The sequence below is a fragment of the Mugil cephalus genome, chromosome 2 (genome assembly GCF_022458985.1).
Source record: "Mugil cephalus isolate CIBA_MC_2020 chromosome 2, CIBA_Mcephalus_1.1, whole genome shotgun sequence".
Taxonomy (NCBI): Eukaryota; Metazoa; Chordata; class Actinopteri; order Mugiliformes; family Mugilidae; genus Mugil; species Mugil cephalus.
This window is the reverse complement of record NC_061771.1, coordinates 13,227,674-13,254,649: the sequence shown is the minus strand read 5'-3', so window position 1 is coordinate 13,254,649 and position 26,976 is coordinate 13,227,674. Positions and strand designations below refer to the sequence as shown.

The window sequence follows — 26,976 nt, the reverse complement described above, 5'->3', positions numbered from 1 at the left end:
ACATCACAGTCTGAGTAATGTTTAACTAGCCTTCGATCATATATTTCCTCATGCGAATCATGTTGCACCAACTATTTGTGTGAGTTCTTGTGTTTTGTTGACTTTGCTTAGCATATTTATGGTTTCCACAGACCTTATGTGGTGGGTATATAAATAATCATAGGAGAAGGAACAATGTCCCCTTCAAATATGGATTACAAAGTTGGAAATCGCATTGAAAGCAGATGATCCAGTTATACATTTCTTTTGTTTGCCAATAAGCCAGCGGAGAAAGAAATGTACAATATGTCCATCAATGTATCCAATCCATGTATGTTTATGGAGTTAATTGGCTTTTGGAAAAAAAAAAAGTCTAGATCTCCCTTATTCATCCTTGAATAACAAAGCTCCAAACTGATTTCTGAATCCGTCGCATGTGTCAAATTACAGCTGAGAGTTGTGAGACAAACAGAGGATATGCATCACGTTCTGTAGTGGATGTCTAAAACATTTAATCTGTTCATTAATATATACAGTATATATAGCAGCCTAAAGTCATAATTACATTTCATATGTTTAATAGAGGGTTTCTGGTGTGATACCACAAACACATTAAAAGAGGATCAAGGTTGAAGGTATCAAAAAAAAGAAAAAGAAAGTTTCTCTACTGTACGCTACAGATGAATGCTACAATACTTAGCAAATGTTTTGAATGACTCCCAGCCCCTGAAATGAACACATACATTTTAGGCATAGACTACACATGAGTAACACCTGTGTTTTGAAGACCTGCTGTACATGTGACATGCTCACTTTAATAGCTGGCAGGATTTCTCTGGGTTGAATCACTTGTGACTCCTCCGTCAGCTGGGACTGGTGAGGCAGCCAACAACAGGCCGCACTGTTAGCCAGGATTTTCTGCATCATCCTTTCCCTTCTGGCAGTCCAAGCTTTGGATTACATGTATTTCCCTGCCACATGGTGACTGGTCTGGCTTCCACCCCACCCCCCCTTTATTTTGCACCACCTCAGCACTGCTTGTTACCATGGAAATAACACAGAACTGAGTCTCAACTCTTTTAATTGTTCTTGGAAAGCTGTGGATGACGAGTCCAGATAGAAAGGGTGGACGTTTTTGGAGAGTTTGTCCAGAAACAAACCGAATATTATTGTCTAATATGTATCCATCTATTTAAATCTGGTGGGTGGTGCACGTGCGCCTGGCCGGCCATGGGCAAAGGCATTACCATACCTGCTGCAGTTGTCTTTTCACGGCCCCACTTGCGCTTTTCAGACTAATCTCCCGCCACAAAGGAGCGTCTCACAGTTGTCTCCTCTAGTTTCTAATGATATGCAAACAGGCAACCGAGCTACATGTCAATTGCTGCTCATAGGGGAGTGGTAGAGGCTCAGGCACCCCCGAGCACAGAAGAGATCCCGGGGAGCAGCAATTAATCACTTTCGATTTTTATACCGGTAAACTAAATACAGTAAATGAAATTGCCAGAAGGAGGAAACGAGCGACGCGCGCAGATGTTACCACGCGGATCCGAGAGCGCAGCAGTTAAAGCAGCGACGATTAGCGCGCGGCGATGCGTATTAATATGAAAGATGTAATCATTATTCAAAAGAGCTCATCTCCCTATTGTCATCTGCCGAGGCTGGTCTGGTCTGAGTGTCTCCAGCTCCTTATCAGGTGGGGAGCAGAGCGGGTGGGGGTGGAGCCACGGCAGAGTTGCCCATTCCTAAAGCTTGAATCACACTACTCTCCATTCACATTCCTGCTGGGGACTGCTTCATTCAGGGACACACGGCGTCGGGAGGATTTGAAGATTGTGGGATTCTTGTCTGTTTCAGCTTTATCAAATAAGAGCCATGGATTTACTGTGTTGCCCCACGATCAGAGGACACTTGCAGCCGGTTGTGTAGTTTGAGTTTCCTCTTCTTCATCGGATTTATCATGCGGACTTCGTCCTAACGGTGGAGTAGACCTGACTGGAAAGTCGTTGCCTGCCAAGGCGCAGCCAGAGTTCGGGTTTATGCTGAAGCTGGTCGCGGCCGAGACATTAAGAGATGATTTTAACACGTAAGTCCCACTCATTCATCCTGGCCAGCATGCCACGACTGTTTGAACCTTACTGTTTCTGGGTGGTTTTCAGTTTATATTAAAATGTGTCAACACATTCAAGCGGTTTCCTGTTTATTCAGGAGATGATGGTTAGGATAACCGGGAGCCGCCAAGGTGCTTATCCGGAGTTATTTTCAGTTTGTGGAGTTGAATTTAGGTGGAATTTTACCTTCGTGTTAAACATTCTTTAAGTCGCCTGTGAGGCACAGCGCTGCGGGCTGTCAGATAAGAAATCTCCCCGCTTGGCGCATAACTCCGGGTGACCCCTCTTGTTCACAACCCATTAAACATCCCCGTCTTTTTAATTACCAGCAGCCCAACTTTTCAATGAATTGCACAGACTTACACACTTTGCGGACCGCTTCTCATTGCGTTCAAAAATCTTTCCCTAGATCTCCGCTTTTACGCGCACAGCTCAGAGAAACTTCTGGCAGACCTGCGCACTCTGGAAGGCTAGAGCTGGATTAAATAAATCTTCGAGCCGTGTGAGGAAACGAGGTCGTAAAAACGAATGCTTATCCTATTTGGTGTGTTTTCTGAGATTATCCGAAGCTGCAGTGCCAGCCAGCGACACTTTCTGCCATCTCGGTGCGTCCGGTTTGTTTAACTGCCTGCGCCTTTTGCCTCACCGCCGACCTTTTGCGACCAGGGGTTGAGATTTGATGGGATGTGTTGTGGCTCTGTAAAAATGCTGTTTTCAGTTTTGCCCCGGCAGACTCAACATGATTTGTGGGCTCTGGGCCTTCGTCTCAAACGATTTAATAGTGTGTTCCAACACATGGCTCCTTATCAGCTACCTCAGCTCTGGAGCAGATAGGAGAACAGTGTAGTTCAGTTGAGCCATAAAGCCATTAAGAACGTGCTCAGAGACACACACACACACACAACCAGCTATCACGACGCAAGGTGAATGAACAGTACTCTCTGTAAGCACTAACCTGGAGATAGGGCATTGACCCCACGCTTCCACACATACTTGGGATGATCCAGCACCACAAATAACGGAAGACGTTTTTTATTTCTTTTATTTATAGCTGGGAGGAGAAAGTTTAGCAGTTTAATGAGGGGTTGCGGTTGTAATGTGAATACAGCAAATGAAGAAAACATGCCCCATCTGCACTTATTCTGGGACAGGAAGTGAGCTGTGGCCTTATGCGAAAGATTTACATCCAGCTGGCTTCGCCGTGTCCTGCGAGGAGATGCATATGTTAGCTTTTGCGCTCACCGTCATCCTCGTGCTGAAGGTACCGGCCTCCCCTGGGATCTGTTAGTTAATGGATCGCTGTCAGAGGGGTCCCGACAGGTAGGATGTGGAAAGCTTCTCAAAGGCTTTGAATATTCCTGGTCACCTGATCCACAGCTAGGGCCCTCTGTGTGAGCATAAATCTGTCATCACGGGGCACAGGGGCCTTTGGGGTCAGCGCTGCGATGATCCATCTGGGCCAGATGCGCGTTTTGCCTGCGTATGTGTCGGCGGGTACGCGTCCCCGTGCCTGCGCCAGCTGGTGGTAGATAACTGGAATGGATCGTGGTAGTAACTTCGTTATTCTTTTGTGTATGTGTGTGTCAGCGCGCCGTAGCTTGAGGTCTGCCAGATGGTGGTATTCCTGGCACCGGATCATTTTGCTAACAGCCAGACCCTCTCTGTGCGCACCAGCTGTCTCAGCAGTGGAATCGCAAAACCTGATATCCAGCTGTATCAAATCTGTTATCACACATCTTTGCATTCCAGTACTGCTGCCCTAGAGGGATTTTATATCAGTCACAGTAAAAAAATGAAATCTCATGTTGTTCTTGGAGTTTATATACCGACGCGAGTTGAGAGTGTTTTTGGATGCTGGTCTGGACCGGAGACTTTAAGTCCCTGAGTTTGTCCTTGTCGCTGCTGAGGTGAAGGACGTAAACTGGCACCACTCAGGCTCCCGGCTTTGCTTGTTGTAGATTACTGCTGGGTCACAGATCCTGGCCCGGTTTATCATATCACCTGTCTAGACCCACTTTGCAGCTCCTTCAGAATGACCCATTCAGACATGGGGTTGATAAGAACCTTATGACTTTTTTTTTTTTTGTTTTTTTTTTTACAGTCCACACTCTTAGACCTAGCAGTGATCGAGTAGTTCCAGATAAGGCGACTCAATTCACAACCGCTGTTAGTCAAGCGCTCTTCTCAAAGTCCCACCTTCAAAGACCCAACGTCAGAGATAACTGTACTCAGACTCTTGGCCTCCAGTTCGCTTTAGCGGAGCCTTTGAGGTGGGGAGAAGCATCCTTTGTTTGCTAGCTGCTGACAAACTCCCACTGGAGCATTCTGATTCGGCCTAGCCAGAGCCCGTTACCTCCTGCGATGGAGGGAAACCATGGCCGGCAATTGTGAGAATTTCCTGCCACCGGAAGGGAGAGAAGAAAAGTGGCAGGCCGAGTTGAAATAAGCAGCAAGAATGTAGGAGATGAAGGTGAGAGTAGAACATGATGGATCATTTTAGAAGTGGCTGGCAATGAGTGGACATTGTCATAATCATATTTCTTCCCCGCTTTGAAAACTGTGTCTCAATGTGTTATTTTTTTTTTTAATGAACAATGAGGCTAAATTTAATTTCACCTGAGATGATTTGTCATTTAGACATTTAGACTAGAATGTGGCTAAATGTGACAGAATATATAACAGTAATATGTAAATCTCTCGGTCGCTCTGTGTCTTTACTCAGCGGGAGCAGGTATTATGATGAAATCTTCATTTATCAGTCTGTCCAAATGATTGTTTATGTGTTTGTCTCCAAGCCAACGAGACCAAGAATCATCAAGCAGGAGAATAGTTTGGCAGTCGTCTGGTTATCTTTTGCTGTTTCGAAATGATCCATTGTTCACACCTTTTGTTGCTCAGGTAGTTTATTGCCCTGCGTTTATGACACGTGCATGTAATCATAGGAAGGAATGCATCGTGAATGTGCTTCTTCACAAATGACATTTTATGAAATGAAATGTTGAGTCTGCCGTCTATAGTACAAACAGGCTGCCGGGGCACGTAGTATTTACATCTTATCTGCTGTACTCAGGGCCAGCTTGACATACATAGAGTAAAGCAAATAGCGCCGTCATTATCAAGGTGAAGAAACTCACTTTTCTACTTGAAGTTAACCGAGCGATTAACCTTGGTGACTGTCTAAGTGCGTGTTGTAAGACGTTTGTCCGGCGTGGCTTCGTAGCTGCCTTTAACCATGAGGACGTTTGGTAAGCACACACAATCACCGGAGCTTGTGTTTGTCTTGGCCGCCTCGCCGCTCATTATCTGGCCAGGAACAAATGAAGGCAGGGCCTCTCAGCCAAGTGGTCGGTGAGCGCTGCAGCGCCGCTCGGCTCTCTTCCTGTGAGGGAAGCAGGAAGAGGAAGTGAGGTAGTTCCCTGGCCAGGGCTGGCGTGGACAGCGAAGGGAAAGGAGAAAAAAAAAAAAAAGTTAAATACACCCCTGAATCTCAAGTCATCAAAGCAAAACCAAATGTAAAGGATTGTTGTAGTTGACATTTATATGACCAGAGTGCTTTGGTTATTCTTTTAAATTCCAAGTATTGTTTTGTTGATGTGTGTGTGTGTGTTTTTTTCTTCCTTTTTTCCCCCCACATGTACATGTATGTATGTGTGCACAGCTCTATTGTTAGGTTGTTTGTGCCAGATGCCCCATGCCCCTGTCCGCTTCCTGCAGCCAAACAAAAGATAGAAAAATATCCTCGCTTCACTCTCCCAATGGAGAGAGACACAGTGTGGTGCTGTGACAGATAATATTCAATGTGATCCAACTGCGTGGTGAATGCCGTTCGCTATTTAGTTCCCCCCCCGGCGCACTAACTTCACATTATGTCACTGTAAAGTAGATTTGACACACATTCTGGCCAAACTGGGTGTGTCACCGGGTAGCTTCCCACCGAAGGCACATATTGGATCGCATAGCTCTTTTTCTGGGCTTTGGGGGTGGAAAGCTAACCATGTGTTTGTATGTCTCATTTGCATCTCAATGGCTTTACTGTCTTTTGAGTGGTTTGTCTTTAAACATGAGGTCGGTCCCTGCAAACACACACAGGAGTGCTTGTGCGCACACACGCACGCACGTTGATACACAAGCAAGCACAAGAATCTCCAGCGGTACGATGCAGCGCTTTCAAGAATGCTGGTATAATTATCTTTTGGTTTCTAAGTTCCTCTGGGTTCACTGCGCTCCAAAAATACTAGTCTAAACACACACACACACACTAAAGTGCGCTGTTTTTTTTTAGAGACGTCCATTTAACATCCCCGCGGAAAAAAAGGAGCTGAATGGCAAATCAGATCTTGGTAAAGCATTGCTGTTAATGTGATATTTGACACTCTGGGGCATGCCGGTGTCACGCCGGTTTCTTCTGGAGCCGCCGGCCCCTGCAGTGGCAGAGGGGAGACCCTGTCTCGGTCGTGTCACACCTTGTTGTCGGTAGGTTCGTCTGCCGTCTAGGCTTGTTGTTGGTATGTAAATACTGGTGTATCGTTTAGTCGAGACCCCTTCGCAGTGCTAATCTTCTTGACCTCTCTTTCTGCCCGACAGTGTTTTACCCTTCTTGTGTCCATGGAAAAAGTGGGATTTTAATGTCCCGCTTGAAATTATTAATCGCTCTGTTATCCCCCAAAAATGAAGCCTGTTCTCCTTTTATGTCCTTGAGCTTGTAGACTAAAAAAAAAAAAAAAAAAATGGAACAATTGGTGTAATTTAGCTTTGAAATGAGGTGGAACAGCTTAAACGGCGATTGGAAGATAACCTACACTAAATTACCCATCTCTTTACTGGTGGTTACAATTAATTCAGTCACGCTCAGCCAAACATAGCACACATATTTAAACTGTAACACACATGCGAGGATGAAACAGAAACGTTTGGCTGCACTTCTTAGAAGTTACGACATCTCGTACAGGTCTCGCATTGCCAAGAGTTTTACCTTGATTTTTTTTTTTTTTTTTTTTTAGAGTCGCTCTATATGTTGTCACTTTCATCCATCGCTGTCTTTTCCTGCCTTTGTCCCGTCGGTTTTGTTTACAGTCTTTTCTCAAGGTTGTGCTACATTTATACTTGTTGTCAGTCCACTCAAGAGGGCATTGTAAAGTCAGCTCCTTAAGACGCTGGTCTGGGTCCTGGGTCTAGGTCTACGAACCGCTGGCTGTGTGGGGGTATTGAAGTGGCCGAGGGTATTGGTGCGTGAGCGGCCATTTGGCATAGGTCATCTAAAAGGCTTTCACAGATAATTGGGAGACAAGCCCATGGCTCCCCTGACACACCGTGAACCTTTAGCTTAACAAGCCCAAATGTCACACATTGTGATTAAAGGGAGTAGGAAAGGCACTGATGTTTATAGAAAGCAGCCTTTCCCACAAGCATCTTGACCAACAGAGCTTCCTTGAATTTTAAATGTTAGCACGTTGAGCTGAACAGAACTTTAAAACTCACAGTAACAGGCCGTGTCCTGCGCCGTGTGCGTGTCTTTGGGAAAAGTTGAGTCATATGGGTGAATGTTTCCGTTGGGATGTGTGTTTGAACAAAGAAAACCACTGCTTTACCTGGCTAAGGAGCTTAACTGGCACACACCTGCCGTTTGAAGGTGTTAACACAATTTGTACGAACAGTGCTTTGCGCTTTAGCCTTAAGCTCGTTACATAGCGCGAGACATAAGCGAGAAATTTGTTCTTGAGGTGAGCGGGCACGAGAACAAAGTTTGTTCTGGCCCTCGTCTGGTCCTCGTAGGGCCCCCCGACCGCAGCATGTGTCACACGTGCTAAGCATTTTGGTAGATGAGGGAGATTTTCTTTCACGACCAGTTGTTTTGACGGCCGTGTCCGTCACATCGCTCTGTTCATTCAGCACGGACCTGCACATACCGATCTCTAGCCAGGAGAAATCAGTGGTCGCACTAAAAATATTAGCACCTGTGAGCTCACAGAGTAACAAGTATTAACCACACCCATTTCCAATTTCTGACTAATCACAGAGTAGTTGCCGGACACCACACGAGAAAAAAATCCGTTGATCCGTTGAGAACAAACTGAGAACTCCCAAACGAAGGCCACAAGAACAAATTTCTCTCTTCTCACAGAATACGTAACAGCCTTTAGAAGCATGTAAGAGAAGAGTAGCTAATAAGGTCAAACAGCTCATGTCTGATAACCTGGCAACACGCTGCAGCTTTGTCTTATATTTATGTTTCATTCAGATTTAATAAAAACCCTTCTCATCAATGAGCACAAGGATGTTTGTGTATATCACTAATATCATTACACGCCTTTGGATGGGGTGTGCTTGATTTATTTTCCATTTCAGTGGGTTGAAAAGTTTTCCAAAACTCCTAACAAAGCTTCTTTTTTTCCCTGTCTTTCTCTTATGTAGAGATCGAAGCCAAAGAGGCCTGTACCTGGCTCCGGGCTGCAGGGTTCCCACAGTACGCCCAGCTTTATGAAGGTAAGGAAACATTAACCCACTCACTCAAAGCAGCTGCTTGACAGATACCGGGGTTTGGTTTGACAGTTTTAGGAATCATCAGTGTTAAAAACCAACGTAAACTTTTGTTCTTTTACTGAAGTGAAATTTGTACGGTAAATGCATAATAAGAAAAGAATAATTTACTTAAATTGTACTTAAACTGAGGTGAAATTAACACATAACCCTTTTTTCACTTTTTCATGTAATTAAGGTAAGTGTACAGTGCACGTACCCTCATTATATCCTTTGCCAGGCACACAAAACACCAACACTTGTGCCTGTGCATGCTTACAAACCACATATACATTCCTAAGGGGTAAGAGGAGAGGCTTTTTTTCCCCCTCAGCACCAGAAGCCACGCAAACCTCAGCCCAGTCTTCCATATGCCCAAACATTAACTGTGCTTTGATTATACTGTAACCTGTATACTTACCCTTTGGGACCAAGGTTCGACTATTAAACCAGAGCAAAACATTGTTTTCTTTACCCTATAAAGTTACTCATACAATGACAAATGGTGGACAAAGAATGCTTTGCCTGACCCTTGAGTTTTAAATACACACTCGCCAAAATATATCGAGCATTCTTTACCCTCCATTTAGCTCCTCTAACCGTACCACGGGCATACCAGTCGCCCTTATGTAATTACTGCACGATGACAGCAGCTCCAAGCTACCGTTGTCAACAGGTCATTGCGTGTGTCCACTTAGCCGTGAGAGGTTTCCCATTTGAGTGGGACGTTCATTGTGTTTCTGCGCAAGTGATGAGACCTTTCATACGTACATGCGTGAAGCAGCAACACACATGTGCAAACCACAGTCAATCACTGACTTTAAAGCTCAGTGTTTTGGTAAATCCGCACCAGTAGGAGTTGCCGTTCAGACACATGTTTCCCTCTGTCGTATCGATGGGAGAATCTCTATTGTCCGTGCTGTCAGGACTATAGGCCCACTAAAGATAAGCGGACTGATAGACCTGCTTCAGTACAGTCGGTTAAAGGTGCTGGCCTGCCACCAACAGCGTTTTCTTATCATCATTGTCCCTTAGGGTTTAGATGCGAGATTCCCATTTTGGGTTGGGTCAGCGCATTCCAGCAAACACGTGTCTCTCCGTCCACCCCGAGCACTGCGGCCAGCATAAGGCATCTCAACCATGCGTCTTTACCAAGCCAGTGAATAGTGGGTGAAGTGATCCTGTTACTGAGGTAGACCAGGGAGAAAAAAAAAAACTAAAAGCAGAAAAGGAAGTGGGACCCCGAGCTGCAGTGGAGTACCTATTGTCATTCTTCAATCAATCCCCTGTTCTCTCCCTCTGTGCTCCATATCCCCCCTGCCTGCCCGCTCTGAAAGCTGCAGCTGTGTTTGTTTGGTCGGCTAAGACGCTACTTCCTCTTTTAGCTTTTCATCAAGGTTGAATGGGGTGGGTGTTTGGGTGGGTGGGTGGTTGGTTGTGTGTTTGGGGCAGGGGCTAGGGGTGGTATCTTTAGCTCGATCTGAAAACACTGATCCAGATGCCCACGCTAACCGGAGTCACTCTCCCTCTCCCTTTAGATGCCCTCTTCCCCATTGACATTTCCTCGGTCACCAGAGATCACGACTTCCTCGATCGGGACGCCATCGAGGCTCTCTGCAGGTGAGCTTACGAGTTCCACCGGACCATTCGTCCGTCTTCTGTCCCTCTTTTGAAGACGTATCCCATTCTTCTTCTCATTCCTCTGCCTTACTATCACTTGTTTTGCCCCGAGTCAAACCATGAGGGCATGACTTCAAAAGGAGGCACGCTCTGGAAAGTTGCTGATAAGATAAAAGAATCGTATGACAAGCGCCGTGGAAACGTGCACTGTACCTGTTCCTCTCCCCACTGTGGTTCACTGTGTCTAATCTGCCTTAATGTATGTATTTCTTTTTAAAGTTCCAAAGCTTTGTTTTTCATGAAGTTTCAATAAAGCAGTGGTTTGTGCATATGAAAAGAGATACATTCCAGCTAGTGTCACTGTAGACTAACTTATTATATTAATTAACATATGAGGAGAGTCCTAATGGCTCTTTAATGGAGTCCGCTCCTTCTTCAAATTCCAGCTCTAAGTAATAAACCACAGCAGGTGTTCCTCTATACATCTGGAAGCTATCATCTCAGTGTCTCCTCTCTTGGCAGCCCCCCCCCCCCCCCCCCCCCCCCCCCCCCTCCGCTCCTCCCCACAAACCCAACTGTCCCTCAGTTCCCATCACTTCATCTCTCCATTGTTACATGATATGCTCTAAGAGCTCTCCAGAGGGTGGACCCCACCGCCTCCCTCGCTCCCCTCCTCCAGGTGGCTGGGGGGATAAGTTTTCTGTCCCCTCCCCGAGTTTTCGTCGCCACTCCAGCAGATTTCATTCTCCCCGCTCTCTCCTTTTCCGCCTCCCGCTCATTCTCTTCCCACTCACATAGGGATTATCCTTCAGCAGCTCATTAGCCGGACTGGGTACACCCCACCTTCCCACCACCTCCACCTTTATTTGATCCTCGTTTCATTATTTCTTCCGTCAAACATCCTCATTCATGTTTTAGGAAAAAGTCTTCAAGCTACGATATTTAAAGCCCCCTTCAATTTTAATCCACTCAATCAACGTGTGTGTGTGTGTGTCTTTGCAGGAGGCTGAACACTCTCAACAAGTGCGCCCTGATGAGACTGGAGATATCACCACAGAGAAAAAGAGTAAGTGCGCCGTTTGACGACCTCCCTTCCCGAAAATCCCCCTTCGCACGTCTCCTCATCCACAATTCCTTCACCTCAAACATCAGTTCAACCGTGGCCACAGGGCAAATCTGTGTTTTCTCTCATCTTGTTTAATGAGAAGGCACCTGTTGGGTTTATTTCTATATCACTTGGGTTGTGAGCACCCTTGGGGGAGGGAGGATAGCTTTAATGTCTAAATGAAGGGGTTGCATTCACCCGGACCTCCCCCCACTTAAGGCATACTCACCTTCTTTCTCAAATACTTCCTCATACTTCTGGCTCTCCGCAAAAAAAAAAAAAGAGCTAGCATGCTTGCTTTTGTGTCACTCAACAAACAGTCATACTTGTCGTGTCTGTGGTCATGCGTGTAAGGGTCTTTGCGATGGTATGTGTGTCGAGGTGGGGATATGTAACTCCCAAAAATGCCAGCTGTGCCAACATTTGTCTTTAGTAGAAGTACAAGTCTTGGAAAGTGTTTTCTCCTTGACGCAATTAGGATAACTCTGTTAAAGTTCCAGCTATAGACCGTGTTGTTACTAAACTAGAAATTCCAGGATGGCAGACATCACTCCAATTTAAATTGACCTCAATTCCCCAAATTGCCTTAAGGACCTACACAGTGACGTCCTTGTTCCAGGTACGGTATTGGTATTCATTAGGATGACCCTTTCTGTGTCATCTTCCATTTGAGGACTCAACAGAGGAGTCAAAGTGGTAGATAACCTACAGGACGACAAGCCCCCTCCCCCAAAAGCCCCCCCCCCCACAGGCAACTTAGGAATGCATTGATCTCCTCACGTTTTCTTGTAAACCTCTGTCCCCGTACCTCTTGTCCATTGTGCTGCACTCTTTCCCTTTTTGTTTTATTCTGAGTGGGTGAGTTCTGCACGCTCCTCTACGTGACGTTCAGTGAATCCTTTGACGGTTTGGGGATAAGATATCTCTAGAATGTGGACAAATGGATCTGTCTTTGTTGGCCAGTCTCTGCTCTCACACGCACAGCAGGCAGCATAGACAGCCTTTATCTCACATTCCAACCAAGCCTCAACGGTACAGAAAAATGTCACGAACATATCTATTGTCCTTTCACAAGCATTGAGTTTAAAAAAACTGGTTCGTTTCTATTTGAAATTACATAACATTTCCACTTGATAATGCCTGTATGTGGAGTAGGGACACGTTTGCTTTTCTTGGTGAGTGTCTCTCATTTTGAGCAGAGGAGCTTCATCTTGACGATGGAAAGCTTTTGTGTTTTGGTGAATTCAGGTTATGCAATAATAGGTAGGCGGCTTTAAAAGGAGAGGGGAAAATGGTTAAACTGTGGCGCGTGGTCTGGTTTTATGCACTTGTGATTGTAGGGGAGGTTGGATATCTCTGGATAAATAATAAAAACTGACTGCAGCAGTGTACCAGTCACACAGAGGAGATAAAGTCTGTGTGGACGGGGGGTTACCCCAGTCTGGCTGGCTGCATTGTGAGCTATGAGGGTCATAATGGAATTTCCTGAGCTCCCTTCAGGGCCTGACATAGATTAACCAAACTGGGGATGGTCTTTGTGCATTTTGGCGACAAACATTAAATTGGTGCTCAGTAATGGTCGCTATATATATATATATATATATACACACACATATGTGTATGTATATGTAATGTTTGATTTGCTTCTTCTTTTTATGTTGACATGTTAACAGTCTTGTATTATGATTTGACAGCCATTGTATATAATTGGAGTTCATGTAGTTTGAAAGAAATTCCATTATTCCAGTAAGTTTCCTGGATCAAGGTGAAAAATGCTGGAAAAGAAGTTCACAATGACCTCTAACTGTTCCCTTCTCTCCCTCCCGCTCCTTTTTCCTCCTCTTGTTGCTATTTCTTTTTCTTACTCAGAGCGAGGACTCAGATGAGGACGAGCCTTGCGCCATCAGTGGCCGCTGGACCTTTCAGAGGGACAGCAAGCGCTGGTCCCGCATGGAGGAGCTGGAGGTTTTCTCTACGCTGCCTGCAGATGACGCCCAGGCCCAGTTTCCTAAGGACCAGGTGTCTCAGAAAGGCAAGCTCGTCCTGCGCGAAGGCCACAGCTCAGAGAGCGTATTGACGGACCTCAGCGAACAGCCAGAAGTGGGCTCCATCCACAGCAGTGGGAGCGGAGGAAGAGGAGAAGAGCAGAGCCATGGCGCCGCCCTGGCAAACGAAGCTGCGCCTGCAGGCGCCACCCGTGCCAGCTCAGTAGCTAGCATGTGTTCGTCTTCGGGCACGGGCGGGTCAGGATGCCCTAACGAGGACTCTTTGTCTGATGGATTGCCTCCGTCGCCCCTGGAGACGTTCAGGCAGTTCACGTTTGATGTGAAAACGGGGATGGTGGGACGGGGAGGAAGTCTGGACCGAGGAAGCGGCAGCGGCAAAAGCACTCGCTCGAGAGCCAAGAGCTTCCTGAAGAGGATGGAGAGTCTGCGGCTTCGGAGCGGCACCTCCTCCAAGAAGAAGAAGAAGGGCAGCACCGGCGGAGGGAAGATAGAAATCAGCGGCCCCGTCATCAAGGAGGGCCTGGACGACGACAAGCTGCGCAGGCTCAACTGTGTGGACATCTCCAGCATCAACCTCAACCAGAACCTCAATCATCACCGCGATCCCACGGAGACCATGACACTCAACCGGAAGCGCTCCGTATCCTACTCCACTCAGACCAGCAACGGCAGCACCGGCAGCACCGGGAGCAGCCAGTCTGAGGCCAGCAGCGGGAGCGCGGTGAGCACCCCGAGTCCGGTGACTCGAGCACGCAGCCACAGCACAGCGGCCGGCTCCAGCAAGAGAGGAGGGATGTATCTGGAAGGTTTCGATCCTTTCAGCATTCTCCAACAAGCCTCAGATCAGCAGACGACACCCCCGCCCAAATCTGCCCCGCCCATCCCCTGCCAAGCCAGCAGCGGGATGACGGTCGACGAGCAGAACCGCAGAAACAACTGCAGCGTTCAAGACAATGGCAGACAAGTGGAAGAAGAAGAGGAGGAGGAGGAGGAGGAAGAGGAGGGCATGATCTTCTTCTATTTGCCAGAGGGCCACAAGCCGGGAACCTTCCCCAAAGCCCTGCAGGATGGGAGTTCACGCGCCAACAATGGGAACGATAACGGAAACTCGGTGATCCTCCGGGGACGGCAGAGCAGACGTCAGCGTCGCGGCTCGTCAGGCTCGGTCGACAGCCGGCTCAGTTTTTACGACAACGTCCCCTACACCGAGGAGGAGGAAGGGGATGTTCGCAAATTAGAGGAAGTGCTTCAACATGTCAGCGGCCTGCAGCGCTTTGTTAACGCCTGGTCGGAGGCTGTGGCCGGCGAGGAGGAGGAAGAGGACGAGGACGAAGAGGAAGAAGGAGACTCGGATTCGGCGCTGGACTCGGCCTCCCCCTGCCCGTCCTCTCCTCTGCAGAACCGGCTGGAGGAGACTGAGAACGGAAGCGACCAGGACAGCACAGGAAATCCCCTGGGTGAGGGAGAGGAAGGCATGAGAGAGAGAAGAGACTCTGGTGTTGGAGCGTCTCTAACTCGAACCAGCAGGTCAGTGAAAAAGATCTAAAGTGCCTTCATACTAATGCAATATAACGATTAAAGGGTCAGTTCACCCGAGTTGCAAATACATTTTTTACCCTTACGTCTCAAAGTTTTGAGACATACTTTTCTTTCATTTTACATTACTACTACAATTATGGTGAAATTGTATTTACTGATTGTACGGCATCGGGATTTTCCCCTTTATACGGTAATTTCGCTGATAACCCATTTGAAGATAAATAACTCCAATTCTAAACCCTTCTTTTGCCAAAGCCTATGCATCAAAGGCTTAAGGACAACAAAGCAAACCTGAATCCAGCAGAAACGCACACACAGTGTGGTACCAACAAAAGAAATGACAGCAAGGGATAAACAGGAGGACACGCTAAGACCTCTCTCCTTACGTAATGCAGCTAAATACTCAGGAATGCCGCTCAGTCTCCATGGGGAAAGTTTCTGTGCTTCCAGGAATTCACAGGGAGATTGACGCTGTTGCTGAGTTTTTAGTCTTTTAGACAATCTCTTGATTGATGTACACATAACTCCCTGTAATCCCTGAACCATCCACTTGGCACACACAACCACGAATGAACTGCTGTGTGTGGCCGCAGGTTATTTTCTGTGTTTACGTGCACACGAGAGCGGTGACGCGCTTCTCCAGAGTCGGGGCAGTCGTCATTCTTCTTCTCACTTCTCAATTTGTGCCCCGTCCTTCCCTTTCAACGCCCTGCAGACCGCAGAAGCTCCGCTGGCCCAGCTTTCAGAACTCCCATCGGCCCAGCTTGGCCTCCGCCCAGCTCCAGATCAGCTGCCAGTCTGTGCTGCAGATGAATCTTCTTCAGAAACTCTCCCTGCTGCAGCTCACCGCCCTGCTGGAGAAACACACCCCGACGAACAAACATGGCTTCAGCTGGTGAGTGGACCGAACGGATTTTTACACGTTTGTCTTTCGTGCATCTGGTGCGTTGCGAGGCCCTTTAGCCAGCTTCCGTCATACCCATCTCCAAATCCACTCCATCTGCAGGTCGTTGTGTAGCGCGTTGACGGCTGTCCACGGAGGTTGGGTTTCACATTCTTTTCCCAGGCCCATAATTGCTGGGAGGGGGCGCACATTGTCTTTTTCTCAACGGGGAACTCTGGGCAGCTCACTCACAAGGTGTTGAGTTGGAGACTAGAAATAGCTGTCCTTAGTAATTATCCCTCCAAACTATCTTCTATATATTACGTCCAGGCCACAGGTCTCTCGTAATTATTCAATATTTCACATGTTGACTTTCTCCTTCTCTTCCGTAGTCATTTTATTCAGATACCAGAGAAAGGTTCGTCAGATCGATCAGTTGATAGAGAAGCTCTGAACTAAAAGCGGCGAATGTGATTATACAAAATTGCTGTGACTTAACCCGAGAATTGAGTTTTATTGAACTTTACAGAGTCTGATGAGAAAAACAACTACTAAAACTGAAAATACAAATCTTTTCCTTGTGTTTTCTCCTGCCCGAGGCCCGTCTTGGACGAGCACAGAAGGCGTTATGACAGTCTTATGACAGGTTGGCACTCACTGAAAGACAGAGTCCGATTGTTGGCAGCTGGAGGCCTTTACATATTCAGAATTCCGCCTGGGATCCCAAAATGCTCCTTTTTCATTTTCCCGAACTGTGATTATGAGAAGCACTCTGAGTCTTGTGAACACCAGCTCCTACAAAGAGATGCTTGTCCTGAATCACGCATCGAGTCTCTCTGCCGAACACACTCACACCCATGCGGATGGATACACAGCCGTAAATCCGAAAGGCGCATTCTTGTGAAATGGTCGAGGTTGCGTGTTTTAACTCTGGGTCTGTGGCTGTAGACTTGCAGTTCACTAGCACCCAAGTGCAGACGCACACACACACATTCACACAGAGCAACAAAACTGGGGGGGGGGCAGACTCTGTGAGCGGATGCATAAAGCAGTGGGTTCCTCCCCCTTTGACACCCCGGCTTACGGCCCACCCCCCCCGGTCTATTCTCCCCTCACCTTGTTTATCCACCCCCCTCATAAACCTGGAGACAGGCTTCTCCTGCCGCTCGGTTTCCGCCTCGCGCGCACATAAAAACTCCCAGATGCAGTTTTTAAGAGGCTAGGCTATATGTGTGGAGGTTTGATTCGGTTATATTAAACCTGAGCTAAAAATAAGACTCGCTGGCCTGTTTAAAGTTACTATTAACAGCGAATATTCTTTCCTTCTGTGTGTGTGTTGCAGGGCCGTGCCGAAGTTTATGAAGCGGATCAAGGTGCGCGACTACAAAGACAGGAATGTGTTCGGTGTGCCACTACAAGTCATCGTCCAGCGGACAGGTCAGCCCCTCCCTCAGGGAATCCAGCAGGCCATGCGCTACTTACGCAGCCAGTGCCTTGACCAGGTAACTTTGAGCACACACACGCACATGTACAATCTACAGGGCAAATGTATATGAAACCTGTGCATGTAACATTTTTTTTTACATCTTTTCTTTTTTTAGTAAATAAAACATATTTTTTTCCTTGAAGGCGCTGGAATTGCATAATATGTCAGGTTAAGGACATCAGTCAAACGTCCGTCCCGATTGTTACATAAGAAGCACGGAAGCGGAAATGTTTAATATCTACTTAGTCGGCGTGTTTATACGCAGTCTTTTTCCACTTTTCCTCATCTCACTGTCACACACGTGTAGAAGCACGGAGGCCTGGGGAGAGTCAAAGTTTGCCTGTGTCAAGTCGTCCGTGTCTGTCTCCTGAAACGGTTCATTCAAAGGGGCACGAAAGCTTGAATAATAGTTCAAATAAAGCTTTCAGTGCTGAGCAAAACAGAAAAAGAAGGAGATGGCGGGGATTTGTTTGCTTTTGTTTTGTTTTGTTTTTCTTTAAATTGGGAAAAGCCGCCTCTGTTTGGAAGCGATGAAAGCTCATGGAAAATATTCGCAGTGGACAAGCCAACGGCAGCGATGTTGCCATTTCATGCAGCCTTAAAAGGAGACTGATGAGATCCTACACGGCATTCAGTGCAGGACGGCCTCCTGGGTTGTCATGGGAGCTTCTTGTAAATACAGCCGTCTTGATCTGCTGTGATGTAACCTTATTGACTGTAAGCTCTGGATTTGTGCACAAGTCACGAATATTATTTTTCAAAAACGCCAGCCCGTCGGTGGTGATAGTGAGGCTGATAAAGGTAACTTACCCTGTTTCCGTGCATGATGTAACTCTTTCCGTCTCTGTTTGCTTTTGTCTCCAGGTGGGTCTCTTCAGGAAATCAGGAGTTAAGTCTCGCATCCAGGCTCTTCGCCAGATGAACGAGGCGAGCGGCGCCGACGGAGGAGGAGTCAACTACGAGGGCCAGTCGGCGTACGACGTCGCCGACATGCTGAAGCAGTACTTCAGAGATTTACCAGAACCCCTGCTCACCAGCAAACTGTCCGAGACCTTCCTCCAGATCTATCAGTGTAAGAATACTAAAAGATAATCCAGCCTCACACACACGCATGCAGCTGCACATCTGTGAGAGGACTCCACAGGCCAGTAGATATCACGGTGCAGAAAATACTCGTGGAATAATAAATCCACCCCGCCACAGCTTATGCTCCTGCTACTCTCCATCAACATTCACTCAAGTTTGGTTTCTGCTTCATTACAGACTGTTTATATTCCACGTGTAGTTCTGCGCATGGAGTGAGAACCAGGAAGCATGTATAGTGTCCGCATACATGTAGGCTTATGTAACAGATTCCATCGTAGCTCATTCTTGGCAGGCGAAGGGAAGCCGGTGGATGCGCAAAAAAAAGTTGACGTGACTTAGCATGACAGTGGTTATTAGTTTTGACAAGGAGCCATGACGAATTCCGTGTTCTTTTCCAGACATGCCCAAGGAGCTCCGTCTGCAGGCAGCCCGCGCCGCCGTGCTGCTGCTGCCGGACGAGAACCGCGAGGCCCTGAGGACGCTGCTGTGTCTGCTGAGCGACGTCACGGCCAGCGTGTCCGAGAACCAGATGACTCCGACCAACCTGGCCGTCTGTCTGGCTCCCTCCCTCTTCCACCTCAACACGCTCCGCCGCAAGGAGAGCTCCTCGCCAAGGTGTGTCACTTCGCTCTCAGGATGTCGCTGCCCATTACATAACTAGTGAGATGTTTAAAAAAACAGGAAAGGGCCACTTTAAAGAAACAAAAGAGTACGCCAGGGTAGAAAGAAGCCGGAGTGAGCTGGAGAGAATGGTGGGAGACGGGGAAAATGGAAAGGTCACACAATCGTCTTGGTCCAATTAAGAAACATCATCCCAAATGTTCGTCAGATGTATACAGTGAAGCGGCTCTTTGTCTAAAACGTTTTGTCCCCCTCTCCACTGGTCAAAGGGTGATGAACCGGAAGCAGACCCTGGGAAAGCCGGACCAGAGGGACCTGAATGAGAACCTGGCTGCCACCCATGGCCTGGCACACATGATCCAGGAGTGCAGGAAACTCTTCAGGGTGAGTGGTTGGTTTTTCTTTTTTAAATTAAAGCCAGCTTGGAAGTTGAAAGCAGACTCGACGTCTTCTTGGCGAGCTGCCATTACGGTTGAAGGCGTGAATGAGGACGGAGTGAATGCCACCTCCGCCTCACTGCACCACGTCACCACCACAGACTTCATGTCCGTGCATTTGTCCCGTAAACAAACATACTCCCAGTTACATAACGCGCTGAGCCGATGTCATTTGTTAAAGCAGCGCTTTGATTGCGTAAAGTAAATGTAGCCAGAAGCCTTTCTTTCTTGAATGCCTCTCTCATACGGTATTTTAAACCCCACTCGGGTATTTGTTCAGAAAGGTGAATTCAAGCATAATCCCACAAATGTCTCAAATCCAATCCATCTCGGTTCAGTGTGGGGTTCAGTGTGTCCGTGAACAGAGCACTTCACTGGGTGAACAGGAAGCAGACTATAAATTTAATTCAGCCTAAAACATGCTTCTCAGTGTGCCGTTGTCTCCAAACATGCTACAGTAAATGCCTAAAGTCCAGTCAAAGTTTTATTAGATTGTGGGAGACTTCCTGTTAGTCACATCATGCACATAAACTCAATTACCTCTCACGTTCTTTTTCTTTAATTACATTTCTATTTGCGCACGGAGGAACAAATGGACGAACAAATGGCGTCCTATGAAATGATGGGATGTAATTAACCTTAATGTGCCCTTTTCTTATCCAGTGACGATCTTAGAGCATAATATAGTTATGATTCAATTAATCCTGGAAGATGGCAGGTATAAATGCAGGAGGTAAAGAGAGGGAAGGAGGTTGGAGATGAAAACAGGATGTTTCCATTTCAACTGTTATGCATCCAGGCTGCGTATAATGCAGTTTCCCATTAACCGAGGGAAGTAATGTAATAAGGAAAGAGTAGTGGGAGCAACAAGGCAACTTTAGGCCTTTAATCCTAATGTGTCTCAGTATTACATGGAAGTGTGCTGTGATAAATATTTCATCATGTAGCAAAGCTTCTAACAGCCTCCAGCAACACTTAGGAAGAATAAATATCTTCTCATCGTATGACAGACGAATGTATTTTCAGCATCCAGTTTGCCAAATAACCTGATGTTTGAAGTTTTTCATCACCATAGGACCATGTCTCTGGTTCTCTCTCACCTCACGATGCTGTGAACCAGTGTTCTGACTCTTCTTCGTCTCTCTGACAGATCCCAGAAGAAATGAATCGCTGCAGGAACTCGTACGTGGAGCAGGCCCTGCTGCCTCAGCGCCTGAAGGAGCTCGCAGGCGAAGAGGCCGGGCACGGGGGCTACAAGGCCTTCCTGCAGGACGGCCTGGACTCCCTCCTCAAAGAGGCCAAAGACAAGTTCAAGGGTTATGACAGCTTCTCCACGCCCGAGCACGCAGAGCTGGCCTACAGGAAGGTAAGCCCACGAATCTGCTCTCTTCAGATCACTTCACAACGTCAGGCTGAAGACTCTGAAAGCGAAAGGGACGGTACATGATAACGAAACTATTGAGCGAGAAATGACCAGTCGTTCCGTCTTCCATGAGACGCACACATCATCCCCGCTTCCTGTCGTCTTCCCTTCTCTTGCCTCTCTAAATATCGAGTGGAAAACTAGCAGTTAGGGTTTCCTGTATAGGAACACATCCGTGTGAAAGTGGCCTGGCCCTTTGCTTCTCATTCCCATCCCAGCGCTGGACTCCGTCCCAGAATGACATCAGCCTGACATAGACACACAAACATACACAACCTCGCCATTATCCCAGGCCTACATTTCCTGTGTCTAGTGTGCAAGAGGCCTGCGTGAGGTTATCTTTCCCCCAGTTTGAGAGTCACAAGGCGAAGGGAGCGTGTTCTTTCTCATCTGACTTGGCTGAGGGGCGATGGGAGGTTTTGAAACACAGCCTGTGTTGTGCATAAAACGACGGCTTGATTACCGCATCTTATTAGTTTAATATGAGACGGATACAATAAAACTTTGTGCATGAAGCTTCCCAACACAAGACCGGTGGAGTTAATATTATTTACAACATTAACCCTTACTCCCCACTTTACAAAGTATGGCAGCTATTGGTCTTCAGTATTTAACAGGGTGACAGATTTTATCATTTATCTAGTAGGTTAAATATAAAAACTTCAGCCCTAATTTCATGATCTTGGACATTTGTTGTTGGCCGTTGCCAGATCCTCCCTCCTGTCATGTTTCTGTTATCTGAAAATTATGATCCGTAAAGAGCTGAACTGTAATTAAAGGGGCCGTTTCATCTGTTTCTCCAGGTGCACGATGGCTTTCCGCTGCGGCTGTGGAAAGTGACCGTGGAAATCCCTGCGAGTCCTGAGGAGGTGTTGACGCGGGTGCTGCGAGAGCAGGGACACTGGGACGAGGACCTGCTCGAGAGCCGAGTTGTGGAGACGCTGGACGAGAGGACCGAGGTTTACCAGTACGTCAGGAACACCATGGCTCCACATCCAACCAGAGACCACCTGGTGCTCAGGTAGACCCCCGTCCCTCTCCTCGTCTGCGTCTGCTTTTATTGTCTCCGCCTTGTCCTCTGATGTTAATGCTCTCAATCCTAACTCATTTTACTCTTTCTACCAGAACGTGGATGACAGACCTGCCGAAGGGAGCGTGTGCCCTTGTGTGCACGTCTGTGGACCACGAGGGGGCGCCGGTGGTTGGCGTCCGAGCCAACGTCCTCACTTCGCGCTACTTCGTGGAGCCCTGCGGTTCCTCCAAGTCCAGACTGACGCACATTTCCAGAATCGACTGCAGGTGAGCTTGTCATTTAACGGAAGACGAATAGAGGACTAGAAAGTGAAGCGGTGAGCTAACGCCACGTCTCCTTCCTCTCACACAGGGGTCGCTTCCCAGAGTGGTACAATAAACTGTATGGACACTTGTGCGCCGCCGAGGTGGCGCGGATACGAGACTCGTTCACCGTGCCTATGGACAAATGAGGCGGTCGTGCGCGACGTGGACAGCAGAGTCTTTCCACCAGAGCCTCACGTTTAAAGGACAAACCCTGAATCTTGGATTGAAGGACTTTAATGTAAAAACAGGTGTTTGAAAACTTGGGGCTCTCGTGTGCTGCCAAGACGACTCGCACAAACATTCATCTGGGCCACAGGACGTGATGTTGCTGATGTCTGGTTTCTTTATCCAAAGGGTGCTATGGCTTCTGAGAAGCGAGGGGATTCAATGTGAGTGTGCGCATGCGTGTGTGTTATCAAAGCAAACGGTTAATATATATATTTGTCGAACTGGTTTCCGGTCCCAGGATAACGTGTACATATAATATTCAGTTCACTCAGTGATGTTGGTTGCGTTACCTCTATCTTTTTTTTTTTGTTTTTTTTGTTACAGCAAAGCACAGGTGGGGTTTTAGACATTATTATAGTCAGCTGATTGATGAATCCATTGGTGAAGAAAGATGTGAATGTGTTGATAACATGCAGACCGAGTGGAGACAATAGACAGGACACTGGGAGACGACAGGAGGCCGGTGGGACAGAGGGTTTTAGAGAAGACGAGGGCTGGTGGCTGGCTCCCCCCAAAAAAGAAGGGAACGATCAAAAGAGGAGCGTTACCTATGAACACACGTCTCTTCATTCCCTCAAGAAGAATTAGACTCAAACTCAGTTGTCTTGAACCTGAGGGTGCACGGAGAAAATGGGTGACCAACGGATTTAACGGACCAAATTAAGAATGCAGAGCGTTTCCTCACAGTTACAAGTGTTACATGTTGTTTTGTTTAGAGCACAGCACAATTCACACTTTCTGAAGTTGTTATAGGCCCCGGCAGTCGCTTGTATACTTAAAACATATGTAGATTTTTTTTACAGCTGCTTACAGGAGAACAGAAAACACAGTGGTCTGTTCTGACCCGCAACAGAACCTTTTAGATAGTCCCACAATGAACGACGAGAAGAAAACAGAGAAAACAAAAATGGTCCTTTTATAAAGGTGGAGATTTTACAGGTTTTACTGTGAAGAAGAGGGCAGGTTGAATGTGTGATTTTTAAAGGAAGGAAAAAAAAAATATATATATATATATATGTATCTTTGCTTCTCTCTCCGTACTCTTTTGTCAGTGTTGTTGAAGATTTGGGCGACAGTAACATTCATAAACGCTCACACTTGGATCTGAGGGCACATTGTCGAGTCGTATGATTAATTCACTAAAGCCATCGTTTGTATCGTAAGCGTTTCGTACCTTTAACTGTGTCTCTGCCAAATAATAACGCATGACAATGACAGTTAATTTAAAGCAGATATATTTATACCTCAGATATATGTTTGTTCTGTATCATACCATTTTATTTTATTTTATTGTACATGTTAAGCTTTGTGTTACAGAAATGACAACAAAATGTTTTATCTTTTTTATTAATATTATTTCTGTACAGGTTAATCAAAGTGCACTATTAAATGTATTAAAATAAGAGCTTTGCGTGTTTGTGTGTTATGTAACGGTGGGGTGGGGCACGCTGTCGGGAAAAGCAAACCAACCAGGTCCCATGAAAATAAAAATGAGAAAGGGTGGCCCCCCATTTTGCTATCTCTTGGTATATTTTGCAGTGACAACCATGACGGCCCTACGGTGTTTCCACAATACTCCTCAGCCCCTCCAGGGGCCCCTTTTATCCACACTTTCAAAAAACATTGCTCGCACATCTTTGGAGGCCCCAAAACCCGGCATTGCCACTGATAATTCGAATATACACTGATCCGGCATAACATTATGACCACCTTCTTAATATTGTGTAGGTCCCCAAAACAGTCGTAACTCAGCAGAGAATGAACATGGGTCTTCTGAGGGTGTCCTGTGGTGTCTGGTAACAGGATGTTGTTAGTGGGGGTCTTTACTATGGGCGGAGGTGATGTGCCATAGATACTTTATCAGTTCAGTTCAGTTCAGTGTTTTTCATGTTTTTTGAGTTGTTCCTACGCCTCATCCTGCTGGGGGCGGCTGCTCCCGTCATTGTTGTGGGCCAGGTTTGCCTGGTCCTCTTCCAGGTGGGTGGCACATGTCTAAGTAACATCCACACGAATCCCAGGTAGAAAGTTTCCCAGCAGCACGTCGTATTGTCACAATACGTTCAACGTCGTTCCCTTCACCTGCCAGTGGTTTTAATCGCGTGGCTGATCAGTGCACAGGCGACCACACCGCAGACGGCTCTTCAGACCCAAATGTTGTGGCATTGTTCTGGTTAGGCTCCTCCAAATCCCTCATAATCTCCGCAGCTGCTTGTTTACGCCGCAGTTTATTCCAAGTAATTAGATCATCTCAGGTCCAGGCTGACTCCGGGTTTTCTCCCTGGCTCTTTCCTTCATTCCACACCAATAAATCCATGTTCAGGACAGAGGGGCTTTTTAGATAGTGATCTCATCCTCGCCTTGTTTCTTACGTAACAGTTTAATGTAGCAGAAGACAGTGGGGTACGTTGTGCCACAGCTGGACCAGACAGATCCGACCCGGTCCTCCAGGAGGAGGGCAGGCACGCAGCGAAAAAAAAATAAAAAATTCTATTCAGTTGGCACAGTGAGACTTGGCCACGTGCACCAGGAGAAATGTCTTCCCCATGTTCTGTACTTGTTTTGCCCACGCTTCGCTCTTACCAAAACATCACGATGATCGACAAACTGTACATTTCCACCGCTCAAGGACGAGTGCTTTCCACACACTGTGACAACAGAAACAAGTGTTCACATGTCGTCCACATCGCACGCTGCCATACTCACCCCTCACTCACTTTCCGTTTCTGTTCAACAGTGGACTACATGTGCTCCTTGAGTGCAACGCGGGACTGGAGATTAACCAGAGCCCCACACACGAAACTAGACACGTGCTCGCTTTCGAAATTGTACATCCACTAGTTTGAATAACATAAGCCATGACGGCCATGGTTTCCAACCTGGGGTCCAAGCCCATGTTGTCAAAATCGCACACTTGCTGGACGATCGGACGGCAGCTGGCTGACAACTTCAGTCCAGCTTGTCCCGGTTTTCCATGCAGTCAGAACGTTGCGTGGATGAAACGTGTCTGATAAAAACAAAGGTTTAGATGTAAGTTTAATTCTGGTTCTGTAGAAACATCAGAAAGCGTCATTTGTGGCAAGACTGCACAAGTGAAGCACAGATTGATGTGTGTGTGTGTTCCTGTGCAGCTGTCTTTCTGAGGACCACACCATCGGAGTGAGGACATCTGTGCAAATTGAGGACATTTTGGCCGATCTTCACTCCTTTACGTGGCTGTTTGAGGACTTGGTTTTAGGGTAAAGCTTACGGTTAGGATTAGGGTTACGGTTTAGGCACTTAGCTGAGATGGTTACGGTTAGGGAACGCAATATGTCAACGAATGTCCTCAAAAAGAGAATTAACTTTGCTTTCATTCCTCTTCTACAGTGTATGTCTGTCCACTGCACTCGTCAAATGCCCGTGTGTGTTTTTGCATGTACTTGTGTTTGTGTGTGTCCTTTTTTCTGAGAACCCAAACACCTCTGGGAGACAGTGCAGGGCCTGATAAAGCCGACCAAAGCGTCAGCATCAGGGCTGCATTCCTGCTGCGCTGTTTGAGAAACAAACACGGAAGGTTTCCCACATTGATAAATGGATATGTTCATTCTTTGCAGCGTCTGCGTTCCTTCTTCCTGCAGTTTGCTCATTTCTTCATGAATTTTTATCATCCGTCTGAAAGATAAATGAAAGAGATGTTGTTACAGGACTGTCTGCCGTACTCTACGTACAAAACGGTTCACGCCATAAGCTACGAGCTAACCTGCTACTTGCACGTTCTCTCATTGACTGCATCCTCTCCCGTTCAGTTCAGCTGTATTTTTTTTTCCCTCCCACCTTCCAACGAGATCGGCGAGTGGAGATCCCACAGACGTGCCAAATATCAGAGACGAACTGTGGACAGGAATGTTCTGATGGATGACTCGTGAGCAATGTTGTGGCAACAGAAATGGTTTGTCATCGTGATAAGAGGACAGGAGTCAACACCAGGAAGAATGAAAGTTCAGTCACACACGTAATGTTCCTACAGTGCTCAAAATATCTAAATATATATATATCTGGAATTCCAGGGGAGTTTTTGAGCAGGTCCGGCTGGCTGACAGAAAATAGGCTGCAAGTTCAACTGCAGTAACTCCAGTAATGACCAAAACTCTCCGAAATGGTGGCAGCATCCTCGCATGGCAATATGTTCATATTTATGCGCACAAGCATTATGACTGTGGCGGAAATTCTCCGTTATCAGTGAAAACACAAGATACGTCAACACTTAAATAAAAAATAAAATAAAATGCATGACTACCAGGGGGAAAGTGTGAGGCCTTTTGAGAAATTATTCATATTTTGAGACAATGTGGTAGGACCATGTTTAATTTATATTTTCACAAACTGTCTCAGATATTTTTGTTTGTTAATTATCTCAGGTTTTCCATCCTCAAGACATCCACCTGTTCTCCTGTTGAACTGACACAGTGTCCTTGTAGGTCCAGCTGTCTCATAGATTTACACGTGGTTTTACGTACACAGACCAACACTGCCCTCTGATGGTTCAATATGATGAACTTCACCCATTTCTCCACAGTCTTCGACCATTACCTCAGTTCACAGTCAGGCCATATGCTTTT

General features: G+C 46.8%; 1 protein-coding gene across 4 annotated transcripts in view; it reads left to right on the top strand.

Moving 5' to 3' along the window:
* The window catches only part of dlc1 (DLC1 Rho GTPase activating protein), a 73,262-nt gene extending 49,479 nt beyond the window's left edge, over nucleotides 1-23,783 (top strand). For 2 of the 4 annotated variants that reach the window (XM_047577504.1, XM_047577505.1), the window contains 13 exons: nucleotides 8,502-8,573; nucleotides 10,145-10,226; nucleotides 11,229-11,292; nucleotides 13,201-14,864; nucleotides 15,592-15,771; nucleotides 17,102-17,261; nucleotides 18,110-18,317; nucleotides 18,730-18,946; nucleotides 19,222-19,336; nucleotides 20,540-20,755; nucleotides 21,616-21,833; nucleotides 21,938-22,111; nucleotides 22,197-23,783. In XM_047577504.1, coding sequence (XP_047433460.1) covers nucleotides 8,502-8,573; nucleotides 10,145-10,226; nucleotides 11,229-11,292; nucleotides 13,201-14,864; nucleotides 15,592-15,771; nucleotides 17,102-17,261; nucleotides 18,110-18,317; nucleotides 18,730-18,946; nucleotides 19,222-19,336; nucleotides 20,540-20,755; nucleotides 21,616-21,833; nucleotides 21,938-22,111; nucleotides 22,197-22,296 — 3,470 coding nt within the window. In that variant the 3' untranslated portion in view covers nucleotides 22,297-23,783. Of the gene's footprint in view, nucleotides 1-1,743; nucleotides 2,066-8,501; nucleotides 8,574-10,144; nucleotides 10,227-11,228; nucleotides 11,293-13,200; nucleotides 14,865-15,591; nucleotides 15,772-17,101; nucleotides 17,262-18,109; nucleotides 18,318-18,729; nucleotides 18,947-19,221; nucleotides 19,337-20,539; nucleotides 20,756-21,615; nucleotides 21,834-21,937; nucleotides 22,112-22,196 lie in introns of those variants that run through there. The other 2 variants (XR_007112219.1, XM_047577506.1) reach the window with 2 other exon arrangements.
* Nucleotides 23,784-26,976: the final 3,193 nt, after the last annotated feature.